This window comes from Mixophyes fleayi, chromosome 1 (assembly GCF_038048845.1).
Source record: "Mixophyes fleayi isolate aMixFle1 chromosome 1, aMixFle1.hap1, whole genome shotgun sequence".
Classification (NCBI taxonomy): domain Eukaryota; kingdom Metazoa; phylum Chordata; class Amphibia; order Anura; family Limnodynastidae; genus Mixophyes; species Mixophyes fleayi.
The window spans coordinates 463,111,375-463,127,861 of NC_134402.1; the positions used below are offsets into that span (position 1 = coordinate 463,111,375).

General features: G+C 43.7%; 1 protein-coding gene across 3 annotated transcripts in view; it reads left to right on the forward strand.

Annotated features, from left to right (window-relative positions):
* The window catches only part of LOC142103467 (inter-alpha-trypsin inhibitor-like), a 108,329-nt gene extending 92,173 nt beyond the window's left edge, over window positions 1–16,156 (forward strand). For all 3 annotated transcript variants that reach the window (XM_075187523.1, XM_075187528.1, XM_075187516.1), the window contains exons 2-6: window positions 12,712–12,906; window positions 14,417–14,593; window positions 14,893–14,949; window positions 15,380–15,458; window positions 16,028–16,156. In XM_075187523.1, the coding sequence (XP_075043624.1) occupies window positions 12,712–12,906; window positions 14,417–14,593; window positions 14,893–14,949; window positions 15,380–15,458; window positions 16,028–16,082 (563 nt within the window). In that variant the 3' untranslated portion in view covers window positions 16,083–16,156. The remainder of the gene's footprint in view (window positions 1–12,711; window positions 12,907–14,416; window positions 14,594–14,892; window positions 14,950–15,379; window positions 15,459–16,027) is intronic.
* Window positions 16,157–16,487: the final 331 nt, after the last annotated feature.

The window sequence follows — 16,487 nt, forward strand, 5'->3', positions numbered from 1 at the left end:
GGAGGAGGTATTGTGGCCCCGGTATCAAATTGGGTACCGGGGCCACCCCACTATGCAGTCCAGATACTTGTTTGGTGGAATTCAGACCAGTTGAGGGTTTTATTATTATTATATTGTGGGGACCACTCTATCTATACCACACTACAACTCTATATACCACTCTATTTCATACTTTAATTCTATTTCATACTTTAATTCTATTTCATACTTTAATTCTATTTCATACTTTAATTCTATTACTAATTACCATAAAGAGGAACAAAATAAACCAATTTTACCAAAAGTATAATATGACTTAGACTTACAAACACTACACTTGAAAGATCGTGCCTTTAAATGAAAAAGTCAGTCTTCATTGCACGACTATGTGCAACAGGGACAGTTTTTTGGGTTTACAAAGTCAAACAATAACACTTTGACCCTGTCTGTCTGGAATCTCAATGACGAATTGTCTGTACCATGTTTGGAGGAGGTATTGTGGCCCCGGTATCAAATTGGGTACCGGGGCCACCCCACTATGCAGTCCAGATACTTGTTTGGTGGAATTCTGACACGTGGAGGGTTTTTTAATTATATTGTGGCCTCGGTACCAAATTGTGTACCGGGGCCACCACACTACGCAGTCAAGATAGATAGATGCGTATCATAGATAAAGTACATTCAGTGGTGTGGGGCAAATTGAAAAATATTCAAAATGCACTGACATTATCAAAAACAAGAGGTTGTCACACGCTAAAACTCCAACATGTATATGATGGAGAGGATGGAGGAGCAGCCGTATGTGTAGTGTAATGCAGACCTGTTGAAGGTTTTTTATATATTTTATTGTGGTGCCCAGTGCCCACTCCTCTACGCAGTCCAGGTACATTTATTGGTGCGATTCATAAAAGTTCAGGGTTTTTAAGATATTGTGGTGACCCACTCCTCTACGCAGTCCAGGTACATTTATTGGTGCGATTCATAAAAGTTCAGGGTTTTTAATATATTGTGGTGACCCACTCCTCTACGCAGTCCAGGTACATTTATTGGTGCGATTCATAAAAGTTCAGGGTTTTTAATATATATTGTGGTGACCCACTCCTCTACGCAGTCCAGGTACATTTATTGGTGCGATTCATAAAAGTTCTGGGTTTTTAAGATATTGTGGTGACCCACTCCTCTACGCAGTCCAGGTACATTTATTGGTGCGAATCATAAAAGTTCAGGGTTTTTAATATATATTGTGGTGACCCACTCCTCTACGCAGTCCAGGTACATTTATTGGTGCGATTCATAAAAGTTCAGGGTTTTTAAGATATTGTGGTGACCCACTCCTCTACGCAGTCCAGGTACATTTATTGGTGCGATTCATAAAAGTTCAGGGTTTTTAATATATATTGTGGTGACCCACTCCTCTACGCAGTCCAGGTACATTTATTGGTGCGATTCATAAAAGTTCTGGGTTTTTAAGATATTGTGGTGACCCACTCCTCTACGCAGTCCAGGTACATTTATTGGTGCGAATCATAAAAGTTCAGGGTTTTTAATATATATTGTGGTGACCCACTCCTCTACGCAGTCCAGGTACATTTATTGGTGCGATTCATAAAAGTTCAGGGTTTTTAATATATATTGTGGTGACCCACTCCTCTACGCAGTCCAGGTACATTTATTGGTGCGATTCATAAAAGTTCAGGGTTTTTAATATATTGTGGTGACCCACTCCTCTACGCAGTCCAGGTACATTTATTGGTGCGAATCAAACAAGTTGATGGTTTTCTTATTATATATATTGTGGTGACCCACTCCTCTACGCAGTCCAGGTACATTTATTGGTGCGATTCATAAAAGTTCAGGGTTTTTAATATATATTGTGGTGACCCACTCCTCTACGCAGTCCAGGTACATTTATTGGTGCGATTCATAAAAGTTCAGGGTTTTTAATATATTGTGGTGACCCACTCCTCTACGCAGTCCAGGTACATTTATTGGTGCGAATCATAAAAGTTCAGGGTTTTTAATATATTGTGGTGACCCACTCCTCTACGCAGTCCAGAAAGATACCTTGTTGCAACGTTTTGGACTAATAACTATATTGTGAGGTGTTCAGAATACACTGTAAATTAGTGGAAATGCTTGTTATTGAATGTTATTGAGGTTAATAATAGCCTAGGAGTGAAAATAAGCCCAAAAACTTGATTTTTAAACTTTTTATGTTTTCTTGCAAAAAAATCCGAATCCAAAACCTTAAATCCGAACCGAGACCTTTCGTCAAGTGTTTTGCGAGACAAATCCGAACCTCAAAAATAACGAAAATCCGGATCCAAAACACAAAACACGAGACCTCAAAAGTCGCCGGTGCACATCCCTAGACAGAATGCAGCTGACAAGCGATATGTCCTTCTCTCAACTCAGTCTAATGGAAGTAACGTTGCGAAGCCAAACTTCCATTTTCTAGTGCCGGTGCATGTGCAGTAGCACATATTGGACATCCACAAGCTGCCCCACTTTCACCTTGACCACGGGGGAAATGGGCCGCCATAACAACAAGGACGGAGCAAACCGCTCCACATGCTAACACTTCCCGCTTCCCTGCACCAGGGCCCATGGAGATAACGGGGAACTAGCCAGCTGTGGGCCCCGGTTCCCTCCTTCCTGCTTCCCTGCCCTGGGGTCCATGGAGATAACGGGGAACTAGCGAGCTGTGAGCTCCGGTTCAAGCATTCCTGCTTCCCTGCACTGGGGTCCATGGAGATTACGGGGAACTAGCGAGCTGTGGGCCTTGGTTCCCTCCTTCCTGCTTCCCTGCCCTGGGGTCCATGGAGATAACGGGGAACTAGCGAGCTGTGGGCCCCGGTTCCCTCCTTCCTGCTTCCCTGCCCTGGGGTCCATGGAGATAACGGGGAACTAGCAAGCTGTGAGCTCCGGTTCAAGCATTCCTGCTTCCCTGCCCTGGGGTCCATGGAGATAACGGGGAACTAGCGAGCTGTGAGCTCTGGTTCAAGCATTCCTGCTTCCCTGCACTGGGGTCCATGGAGATTACGGGGAACTAGCAAGCTGTGGGCCTTGGTTCCCTCCTTCCCGCTTCCCTGCATTGGGGTCCATGGAGATAATTGGGAACTAGCGAGCTGTGGGCCCCGTTTCCCTCATCCCCGCAACGAGATAACGGGGAACTCGCTAGTTCCGCCTCTGGATTTATCACATCAGTATTTGTGCTGATAACCAACGGCTGTGCAATCTGTTTATCATCTATACATATACTGCTCCTCTGGTTGTAGACGGAACATGTTGTTGTGTCATTGGCTGGAAGATAAATGGACTCATTCTATTAATAAAGCTACTTTATGTGTATAAACTAGAGATAAAAGTGATAGTTATGTAGAATGCGGATTTAGCTGCACATTTTGCTGTCTTCAGTTCTATAGAATTCCCCTGAGATGTCTTATACGAGGACACCAGGGGCCTGATTCATTAAGGATCTTAAATTAAGAAATATCTTAATTAAGTCTCCTGGACAAAACCATGTTACAATGCAAGGGGTGCAAATTAGTTTCCTGTTTTGCACATAAGTTAAATACTGACTGTTTTTTCATGTAACACACAAATATCAACTTTAAATGTCAGTGTACAAATAAGCAAACTAAGCAATAACTTATCAAATATTTGTGTGCTACATAAACAGTCAGTGTTTGAGTTATGTGCTGCAGGCCAGGGTGTATCTGGACTGGGAAGATGAAAGGAAATGAGAGATATTGTCATTGTGGATGGTCTCCCAACTGATGTGCCCCCAAGAGGACAATGATGTTGGGATTGGAATTGTGACCGCATTTATCAACTCTATTACCCAGAGCCAGGCTGCCAGACTACACTCTTCAGGATCTACACCTGCACAACCTAGGCCAAAGGAAAAGACCACAGCTGCTATTTCTTCAGAAACCAGCCAACTTTTGCCTCTGGAAAGACTATGTCCCCTAGCAACGCTGAGGATGTTATCTCCAGTCTACCTGATCTTGTGGGGCTGCCTGTTGATGCTCCTGCCCCGAGCAGTATTACTGCTTTAGTGGTGATTATGGCCAATCACTGTGACCTGCCTTTGACTTACCCCACTTTGATTGATCCTAGTAACCCCAACAAAGACCCCCCTGCAGAGTGTCCCAACTTAGATGATTGTGAGGTCCGCAGGAAAGAGTTCAGAGCACCTCAGCTCTCTCATATCCCTCCATGATTTGCCAATCTGGCTGTAGCCATCCAGGGATGGAGGTGGGGAGTGTGACCTAGCATAAAGGGTTGTTGCACCATATAACTAGGAAGGTAGATGGGGATAGACCAGTCCAAGAACAAGTTCATCTGGTGGTTCCATTGAGCTTTTGTGCGCAACTGATGTGAGTTGCCCACAAAATCTCTATGGCTGGACACCAGGGAAGAGACCGAACACTGAAGTGCCTGACAGAGAACTTTTTCTGGTTGGGAATGTTGAATGACATCCGGGCCTATTGTAGGTCCTGTGATGTGTGTCAGCGGCTTGGGTGCCCCAGTGTTCGAACTCCTCTTAGGTCCTTGCAAAAAGTTGGGGAAATTTTCCAGCAAGTGGCTGTGAACATAGTAGGTCTCCTGTCTGTACCCAGTAGATCGGTGAAGAGGTACATTCTCACCATGGTGGACTACACCACAAGGTATCCTGATCCTGTAGCTCCGTTCTCCTTAACTTCGGAAAAGATTTGCTTATAAAGAGGTGCGACAGGAGTCTCCCGGTTTCTACCCCTTTGAACTACTATATGGCCACAGAGTCTGAGGACCTCTTGAGCTGTTCCGGGAGCTACTCACCAAGGATATCTCTGTAGTGGAGTATGTGTTAAAGCTCAGAGATCAGTTAGAGAATCTCATGGGGCTTGCACAAGCTTAACTAGCAGAAGTGCAGACCAAGAAGAAGACATAGTATGATCAGGGTGCCTGACAGAGTGTTCGAGACAGGAAAAAAGGTCATTGTTCTGATGCCCAAGCATCAAAACAAGCTCAAGGCTGCCTGGGCTGGACTGTACATAGTCTCAAAACCTATGTGGTGTCCTTTGATAGCGATGGTAGGTGGCAGCGGACCTACCACGTGAATTTGTTGAAGACATAACAAGAGTGTGTAGAGTTGGCAGCAGCAGTTTGCTGCCTACCTTCTGAGGAACCATGAAGTGATCCACTACCTGACCTCATGGATGCGAAGGTGGTGTAGAGGAAGAGGGCTGGGATGAGCAGTTGAGTGCCCGCAGGAGGAAGCAGCTTAAGGCAGTACTGTGGCTTTTAGCCACTCAGTTCAGTATGAATCCTGGCCGGACTTCCTTGGTGATGCGCCATGTGGACACTGGTGAGCATAGGGCGATTAGGCAACCCGCTTATCAGGTCTCACCAGCAGCCAAGGAGAATATATACAAGGAGGTGCAGAAGATGCTTGAGCAAGGTGTGATCCAGCCTCGCTCAGTCCCTGGGCGTCCTCCATTGTATTGGTTCCCAACAAATACAAGACAACACGGTTTTGCGTAGATTACCACCGGTTAAACAAGGTGACTGTGTCTGACGCCTATCCCATGCCTCGCATTGACACTGTTAGACGAGTTAGCTGAATCAAAGTATATTTCCACCTTTGACTTGAGCACAGAGGCTCCAGAACGGTCAACGTTCATAACTCCATTTGGTCTGCTTGAGGTTAAGTCCATGCCATTTGGGATGAAGTATGCACCACCCATCTTTTAGCATGTGGTTGATTTCCTGCTGGAAGGGTATAAAGACTTTGCTCAGGCTTACTTGGATGGCATTGCCATTTTCACTAAAACCTGGGAGAACCATCGCAACCATGTAGGGCAGGTGTTGAAAAAAATTCAGTCTAACCATCAGAGCAGACAAGTGTCAAATGGGGATGTTAGAGGTACAGTACCTGGGGCATCATGCAGGGGGGGGGAGGTAGGGTTAAGCCAGAACCAGCTAAGGTAGAGGCAATCCGAGATTGGCCCCGGCCCATGACCCAAAAACAAGTACTGACCTTCCTAGGGACCGCAGTGTACTGCAGACATTTCGCCCCAGACTTTAATACTGTATCTAAGCCCCTGACCGATCTCACTAAGAAAAAACTCCCTAATGTAGTTGATTGGACTCTTGCCTGTGAGCTGGCATTTCAATCATTAAGGAAGCCCTGGTGGTACTGTTGGCGCCCAATTATGACAAGGGGCCTGATTCATTAAGGATCTTAAATTAAGAAGTATCTTATTTAAGTCTCCTGGACAAAACCATGTTACAATGCAAGGGGTGAAAACTAGTTTTCTGTTTTGCACATAAGTTAAATACTGACTGTTTTATCATGTAACACACAAATATCAACTTTAAATTTCAGTGTACAAAGAAGCTATCAAGTATTTGTGTGCTACATGAATAACAGTCAGTATATAACTTATGTGCAAAACAGAAAACTAATTTGCACCCCTTGCAATGTAACATGGTTTTGTCCTGGAGACGTAAATAAAACTTCTTCATTTAAGTTCCTTAATGAATCAGGCCCAAGGACTTTATTGTGCAAACTGATGCATCACAGTATGGACTGGGAGCAGTACTTAAACAAGTGTGGCAAGATGGACAGGAGCACCCTGTGGCCTATTTGAGCAGGAAACTGCTGAACCGGGAGGTGGGGTATGCCACAATTGAGAAGGAATGTTTGCCTATTGTTTGCGCAGTGAAGAAACTTCAATCTTATTTGTATGGATGTCATTTTACTGTGGTGACTGATCATAATTCTTTAAAGTGGCGACAACACACCTCAGGGGAGAATAGCAGACTTTTCCGAGACATTTGGAGCCTTGCACTTCAAGTTTATGACTTTCATATCATTCACAAGCAAGGAAAGGTTCACAGCAATGCGGATGGACTGTTTCGGCAGGAAGAGCCGGACTCCCCAGGTCACCCCCTTAAACCCCAAGGGACTGCTGGACCAGGGACCAAATCATGGGGACGTGATCCGCTGGTTGTCGCATGGACAAGGAGGGGAGGAGTGTGGCGGGATCTCTTATCAATAACTTATTGTATAAATTTATTTAAAGGTAAGAGCGTAGGGCGCCAATTTATATCATTGCAAATGTACTGACTTTTATAATATTGTGTGGTACTGTGGTTCAGAAATGTATTTATTTATGAGGCATTTACCAGAGGAGGAAATGTGTGATCTGTGACTGTCTGCAGGCAGAATGCGTATAAAAATGGTCCTGTTTGAACATGTAATGTATCATACCATCTGTATTTCCTCCCCTGGCGTTTGTAACTGTCCTTATTAGGACATTTGAGCTAATAAACATCAATTGCTTCAATATCCTGCTTTGACAACTTGTTCCCTGCAGTAATTCCTGTGTCCTGCAGTTTAGACCCAAAATTAATCTATTTTTGTGGCTATTCTGAGGATGGGACCCAGCACTCCAGTACCAATGCTTTTCCCACTATAAGCAGCTCTGGACATTGTGATAGGACAGAACAGTGGCAAGGCAAAGCCCAACTGGTCCTAGTATTAGTCTCATCCTTCATTAGTAATGACCCTGTAGATGACCTGGAATGTAAGGTGCCCGTATATGCTGATGACACTAAGCTATGTAGGATATTAGTGGTGTAGAGTAGGGATCAGTATAAGTCCCTTCCTTTATTAGTAATGACCCTGTAGATGGCCTGGAATGTAAGGTGCCCATATATGCTTCTACGTAAGTTATGTAACACAGAGCACAATGGAGCTCAATAGTTACTTACTACAGAAAGATTCACACAAAGTGACAAACTGGGAGGTGAGACGGCGGATGTATTGCAATGTAGATAAATGTAGGGTGATGGCGAAGGCGGTAACTTTGCTGCTTACACAGTACATGGAACACAGGTGAGTAAACCAGAGACAGTGGCTGCTTTATCTGAGGTCTACAAGTAAATGTTTGACCTAAGTTGAGCAGTGCGATGTGTGACTCAGCGACAAGTACTCGTTACTGTGAACTTTGTACGTAAATATATCTGCAGCAATAAAAGATTTAAAAAAATCATACTCAGAATATCCTAATAAAACTATTAGACATAATGTGATACACAAGAAATCACTGATAACCTCCAAACCAGGACGGGTGAATCATGACAGCCGGTCAGAGATTGGACAATGACTATCCATACACTCAGCAAAGCAGCACATGACATGAGACGCAACATTATGATTATTATATACAGTATATAGCGCCAATTATATTACACACTGCTGTGCAGAGAAAATGTTATCATTCACATCACTCCCAGCTACATCGGACCTTACAATCTATATTACCACACTAAGGTGCATTTTGTTAGAAACAAATTAGCTGCCCATTATCCATTTTTTTTGGTAGTGTGGGAGGAAAACCAGAACACCCAGAGGAATCCCATGCAGACATGGGGAGAACTTACAAATCTGCGCAGATTGGGTCTTGGATGGAATCCCCTAAACCTCTTCACATTAGTCATACACCTGGAATGTCCCATTATTCCATGCAGGGCATACACCTGGAATGTCCCATTATTCCATGCAGGGCATACACCTGGAATGTCCCATTATTCCTTACAGGGCATACACCTGGAATGTCCCATTATTCCATGCAGGGCATACACCTGGAATGTCCCATTATTCCATGCAGGGCATACACCTGGAATGTCCCATTATTCCTTACAGGGCATACACCTGGAATGTCCCATTATTCCATGCAGGGCATACACCTGGAATGTCCCATTATTCCATGCAGGGCATACACCTGGAATGTCCCATTATTCCATGCAGGGCATACACCTGGAATGTCCCATTATTCCTTACAGGGCATACACCTGGAATGTCCCATTATTCCTTACCTGGAATGTCCCTTTATTCCATGCAGGGCATACACCTGGAATGTCCCATTATTCCATGCAGGGCATACACCTGGAATGTCCCATTATTCCATGCAGGGCATACACCTGGAATGTCCCATTATTCCTTACAGGGCATACACATGGAATGTCCCATTATTCCTTACAGGGCATACACCTGGAATGTCCCATTATTCCATGCAGGGCATACACCTGGAATGTCCCATTATTCCATGCAGGGCATACACCTGGAATGTCCCATTATTCCATGCAGGGCATACACCTGGAATGTCCCATTATTCCTTACAGGGCATACACCTGGAATGTCCCATTATTCCTTACAGGGCATACACCTGGAATGTCCCATTATTCCTTACAGGGCATACACATGGAATGTCCCATTATTCCTTACAGGGCATACACCTGGAATGTCCCATTATTCCATGCAGGGCATACACCTGGAATGTCCCATTATTCCATGCAGGGCATACACCTGGAATGTCCCATTATTCCATGCAGGGCATACACCTGGAATGTCCCATTATTCCATGCAGGGCATACACATGGAATGTCCCATTATTCCTTACAGGGCATACACCTGGAATGTCCCATTATTCCATGCAGAGCATACACCTGGAATGTCCCATTATTCCATGCAGGGCATACACCTGGAATGTCCCATTATTCCATGCAGGGCATACACCTGGAATGTCCCATTATTCCTTACAGGGCATACACCTGGAATGTCCCATTATTCCATGCAGGGCATACACCTGGAATGTCCCATTATTCCATGCAGGGCATACACCTGGAATGTCCCATTATTCCATGCAGGGCATACACCTGGAATGTCCCATTATTCCATGCAGGGCATACACCTGGAATGTCCCATTATTCCTTACAGGGCATACACATGGAATGTCCCATTATTCCTTACAGGGCATACACCTGGAATGTCCCATTATTCCTTACAGGGCATACACCTAGAATGTCCCATTATTCCTTACAGGGCATATACCTGGAATGTCCCATTATTCCTTACAGGGCATACACCTGGAATGTCCCATTATTCCTTACCTGGAATGTCCCTTTATTCCATGCAGGGCATACACCTGGAATGTCCCATTATTCAATGCAGGGCATACACCTGGAATGTCCCATTATTCCTTACAGGGCATACACCTGGAATGTCCCATTATTCCATGCAGAGCATACACCTGGAATGTCCCATTATTCCATGCAGGGCATACACCTGGAATGTCCCATTATTCCATGCAGAGCATACACCTGGAATGTCCCATTATTCCATGCAGGGCATACACCTGGAATGTCCCATTATTCCATGCAGGGCATACACCTGGAATGTCCCATTATTCCATGCAGGGCATACACCTGGAATGTCCCATTATTCCTTACAGGGCATACACCTGGAATGTCCCATTATTCCTTACAGGGCATACACCTGGAATGTCCCATTATTCCTTACAGGGCATACACCTGGAATGTCCCATTATTCCTTACAGGGCATACACCTGGAATGTCCCATTATTCCTTACCTGGAATGTCCCTTTATTCCATGCAGGGCATACACCTGGAATGTCCCATTATTCCATGCAGGGAATACACCTGGAATGTCCCATTATTCCATGCAGGGCATACACCTGGAATGTCCCATTATTCCTTACAGGGCATACACCTGGAATGTCCCATTATTCCTTACAGGGCATACACCTGGAATGTCCCATTATTCCATGCAGAGCATACACCTGGAATGTCCCATTATTCCATGCAGGGCATACACCTGGAATGTCCCATTATTCCATGCAGGGCATACACCTGGAATGTCCCATTATTCCTTACAGGGCATACACCTGGAATGTCCCATTATTCCTTACAGGGCATACACCTGGAATGTCCCATTATTCCTTACAGGGCATACACCTGGAATGTCCCATTATTCCTTACAGGGCATACACCTGGAATGTCCCATTATTCCTTACAGGGCATACACCTTGAATGTCCTATTATTCCTTACAGGGCATACACCTGGAATGTCCCATTATTCCTTACAGGGCATACACATGGAATGTCCCATTATTCCTTACAGGGCATACACATGGAATGTCCCATTATTCCTTACAGGGCATACACCTGGAATGTCCCATTATTCCTTACAGGGCATACACCTGGAATGTCCCATTATTCCATGCAGGGCATACACCTGGAATGTCCCATTATTCCATGCAGGGCATACACCTGGAATGTCCCATTATTCCATGCAGGGCATACACCTGGAATGTCCCATTATTCCTTACAGGGCATACACATGGAATGTCCCATTATTCCTTACAGGGCATACACCTGGAATGTCCCATTATTCCTTACAGGGCATACACCTGGAATGTCCCATTATTCCTTACAGGGCATATACCTGGAATGTCCCATTATTCCTTACAGGGCATACACCTGGAATGTCCCATTATTCCTTACCTGGAATGTCCCTTTATTCCATGCAGGGCATACACCTGGAATGTCCCATTATTCCATGCAGGGCATACACCTGGAATGTCCCATTATTCCATGCAGGGCATACACCTGGAATGTCCCATTATTCCTTACAGGGCATACACCTGGAATGTCCCATTATTCCATGCAGAGCATACACCTGGAATGTCCCATTATTCCATGCAGAGCATACACCTGGAATGTCCCATTATTCCATGCAGAGCATACACCTGGAATGTCCCATTATTCCATGCAGGGCATACACCTGGAATGTCCCATTATTCCATGCAGGGCATACACCTGGAATGTCCCATTATTCCATGCAGGGCATACACCTGGAATGTCCTATTATTCCTTACAGGGCATACACCTGGAATGTCCCATTATTCCTTACAGGGCATACACCTGGAATGTCCCATTATTCCTTACAGGGCATACACCTGGAATGTCCCATTATTCCTTACAGGGCATACACCTGGAATGTCCCATTATTCCTTACCTGGAATGTCCCTTTATTCCATGCAGGGCATACACCTGGAATGTCCCATTATTCCATGCAGGGCATACACCTGGAATGTCCCATTATTCCATGCAGGGCATACACCTGGAATGTCCCATTATTCCATGCAGGGCATACACCTGGAATGTCCCATTATTCCATGCAGGGCATACACCTGGAATGTCCCATTATTCCTTACAGGGCATACACCTGGAATGTCCCATTATTCCATGCAGGGCATACACCTGGAATGTCCCATTATTCCATGCAGGGCATACACCTGGAATGTCCCATTATTCCATGCAGGGCATACACCTGGAATGTCCCATTATTCCTTACAGGGCATACACATGGAATGTCCCATTATTCCTTACAGGGCATACACCTGGAATGTCCCATTATTCCTTACAGGGCATACACCTGGAATGCCCCATTATTCCTTACAGGGCATACACCTGGAATGTCCCATTATTCCTTACAGGGCATACACCTGGAATGTCCCATTATTCCTTACAGGGCATACACCTGGAATGTCCCATTATTCCTTACAGGGCATACACATGGAATGTCCCATTATTCCTTACAGGGCATACACATGGAATGTCCCATTATTCCTTACAGGGCATACACCTGGAATGTCCCATTATTCCTTACAGGGCATACACATGGAATGTCCCATTATTCCATGCAGGGCATACACCTGGAACAAGACGATAAGACGATAAGACTGCTAGTAATGTCTTGTGTCACTAGTGTGGGAACGATGTGTTATTCATACTATCTCCAATGTTACTTAGTATCCCAGTAATAATCTGTGGTCCTGTACTCAATTATATTTGTCCTTATCTTCACTGGTCTAGAGAGAGAATGTGACATCTTGGTGGTCGAGGACTCTGGAGCCGGATCAGAGATGAGATGGACTTATGACAAATCTGAGAAGTTGTGTAAAATCATCCAGCATAAGAACCCTGGAAATGGCAGTAACAGCTTCGTATCAGAGAAGGAATGTCTGAGAAGGTGCTCACAGGAGTATAACGTCCTCTACCCTCCAGGAGGTGAGAGACTCACGGGGTTTTATGAGTGACAGGTGCAAAGAAAAATATTGTGCTTCTTTAGGTTATAACATTGAGGTATATTTACTAAAGTGGGCTATTGAGATTTACTAAAGGTTAAATCGCACATTTAATCGCCTGTCTTTAAATTTCAAGCACACGTTTTAAAGCCACTGTACCAATTGATTTAAATAGCAAGTATACAAATTGTACAAGTTATAAACATGCTGATTGGTAAACAAACCACCAGAAACATTGTTTTATACACTGTTCTTTGTTCTTATAGATGAGATAGCTCTAACATCACTTGTTGTGTATATAATATATATATAAATACATATATACACATACACATATACATATACATACAGAGAGAGAGAGAGAGAGAGAAACCGGGAACAGGGTGCAATCTACTGGTCTACTGGGGGTGGCAGTGAACAGCAGCAGAGAAGTCACACAAGTCCAACGTTTTGGTACAACTGGCCTCAGACAGTTTATTAAGCAGAAAACAAAGAGAACTTCAAATGAACACCTTGCCTGTCCGGCACTAATTAAACACACAGAAACACCCTCTCTGCTGTGAAGGACCTTGTATGCCACACACATACAACATATAGAGGCAACTGCTCTCCATTTGCAAAGTTTCTCAGAAGGCATCCAACCTCCTTCCCAGATCTGAGAGAGACTGAGACTAATCTGACATCCTTTTACACACCTTGCAGGTGCCACCCTTAATCAGTCTGCTCAGGGCCGTCTTAACAGCATTATAGGCCCCCAGGCACAGCAGTGAATGAAAATGTAAATTTTCAATAAAATGAAGCTTATATTTATTGGTACCTCCTACAAAATCAGTGTTTAAACTTTAATAACATGTTGTACAGCAGAAATTATTCCACGCAAATGTTTGGACAATATAACATGAGCCTTGAAGTTGAAAAACAAGAAATTCAACATAAAAATGGTACTCAGTTGGTAAATCATACAGACGGAGATGGCACATCATATGTGTTGATTGTGTCTTATGTACAATTAGTAGGTCAAGGTCAAGATCACATGTACAGATAACAGCTGATACTGAGGTGATTAGTCAACCTAAACGATTTAATGAAAAGGGTCTGAAGGATCTGAATAAATCTTCTGGAATAATATACTGAATAATTGGCAAGCCTATGGGGCCCGGGCAACTCCCCAGCGTGCCCATGCTTTAAGATAGCTCTGAGTCTGCTGTCATAAGACTTTACAAAAACAACTGGGGTTTAAAAGCACATATGATGGACAGCCTGGGACACAGACACCTGCCATGTGCCACTCTCCCAGTGCCTCTGTCACATATACTGTGCATATTATACATACTGTGTACTTATATATATACACACACACACACACACACGTATAGCATCACCTGTAGTGTACATAAAGTAAACCGTCACCCGTTGTGTATATATAATGTATAGTGTCACCTGTTGCATATAGAAAGTATAACATCACGTTCTCTCTGTGTCGCTCTGTGCAGAGGCTGTGTGTGATCTGCCCCAGGATTCGGGCCCCTGCATGGCGTTGATTCTCATGTGGTCTTATGACAAGAAGCGTCAGGTCTGCGACACGTTTTTTTATGGCGGCTGTAAGGGAAATGGAAACAGATTTGACAACAAGGAAGAATGTAAAAGCATCTGTGTGATTCCCAAACAAAGTGTGTGAGACCTGCGGAACTTCTCGGCTAAGTCTAACTTATCTCTACTCTATTTATCTACACTCCATAGTGACTTTCTAGATGAATAATTATAAGTTAAGGTTACAATCTGTCTTCACCTATATAACCCAGTATAAATATATATTCTACATCTGAGAGCAGCAATAGCAGCAGAGGGTAAATAAGAAACCAGAGACACAAATGCCGGTGATGATATTTGGTGCAGTTGTATATGGGGCGGGGGCTTTGCTCATCTTTATTTATTAAAGACACTTTATTTTCATATCTCTGGTTTGCAGGAAAATCCGGTGTCTCGGACACATCTGAGGAAACTTCAGATTCACAAAGTGATGCAGGTAATGGTTCATCATCATTTATTTATATGGTTGTGGATAGTTAAACATCTTCTCACAACAAAGCTGTAATAATAGGGAAAATACACTCACATTGAATTATTGGCGACAGTCAACCTCAGAGTGGGGAGTGGAGAATATTACACTGTCTACTTCCACTTGGAAGACTCCTCATCCGTGCTCTGAAGTGGGCAGTCGGCCAACTGTTATGTCCCAAAGTCATGGCAGATAAATAACCAAAGAAAATAACAAGTAAGGATCTATAACTCTGGACAGGACAATGGTACGACCTGTGTCGTAATGAGATATTGAACGTTTGTCCACCGCATTCTGACTTATGTGTTTTGGATTATTTTGTGGAGTTTGTAGTACTTAACGATTGGGCTCCCCACATTTTGCTTTTATCTCTTCTCTTCCATATCTGTACACCTAGGTCTGATCACAGGGATTGTGTTTGGATGTGTATTTGGAGCGGCTTTCATTGTTACACTTGGAATGTACCTAGTGCAGAGGTAAGTTGTTCTGTTTTGTATCTGGAACTATTTGAGGGACATTTCATAAAACTCTTCCACTGGTTTTGCCCAGAACAGCAGGACACTTGTTTTCATATTCTAAACTGTGCTAGAAAAATGAAAGTTACGGTCTAATTGGTTTCTTTGGGCAGCACCACTTTTTCTACACAGTTCATATGGGAAGTGGGGAGATAGGAGTCTCTATAGCACAGCTGATCGGGGGGCTCTGGCCAGCACATATACAAGCAGGGTTCCAGTGTCAGGCTTATAGAGATGGGCGTCTCTAGTCTCAGCCACCAGCACACACTGTGCACAGAGTCTCCTGACCAGCATTCCCAGACACTCCCTTCCTCCCACCTCAGCCAATTTAGGAAAGTTACATGTAAGATAAAATTATATAGTTAGATAAGAATTGCTGCAAAATATGATAGATATGACTGGTTATCAATACGGATTAAACAGGTAAAGTGTGGCTCAGTACCTAGGATCCATCAAGCTGAGTCCTCCTGATCTCCATAGCATTAATGTATGTACCCACCTTCATCTGATCCCCTTGTATTTGTCTCTAGGAACAAACTGAAGAAACAGCAGCACAAGCTCGTCCCGGATACAGAAATGAAGTAACTTTAGTAAATAGATGGAAAATGTAAAATGTTTTATGTAAGAAATATATAAAGAATAAAGTGAAAACCAACTGAGCTGTGTGTAGTGAATGCCCCGGAGAAAGGATTTTACAATTGTTAAAAAAAAAAATTCCCTTCACATAAATTACATGTAATAAAGGTTTACAATCTATATTCATATTGCTCTAAAATAGTTTACAAATTTCTGTTATCTGTAAATGGCCGATAGGTAAGCACTGGAAGAATGATTGTGCTCTGTATCTCCATCTGCTGGCCTTAAGTGGCAGTGCAGTAGTTGTGCATTTTTTTAGGCATTATTTCGTAGTTTGAAAGGAATGCAGGAACCTGTAATCCTTCTCCCAGTTCACCTATACCTTGTACAGATGATTGAAGAAGATCAGTTTGC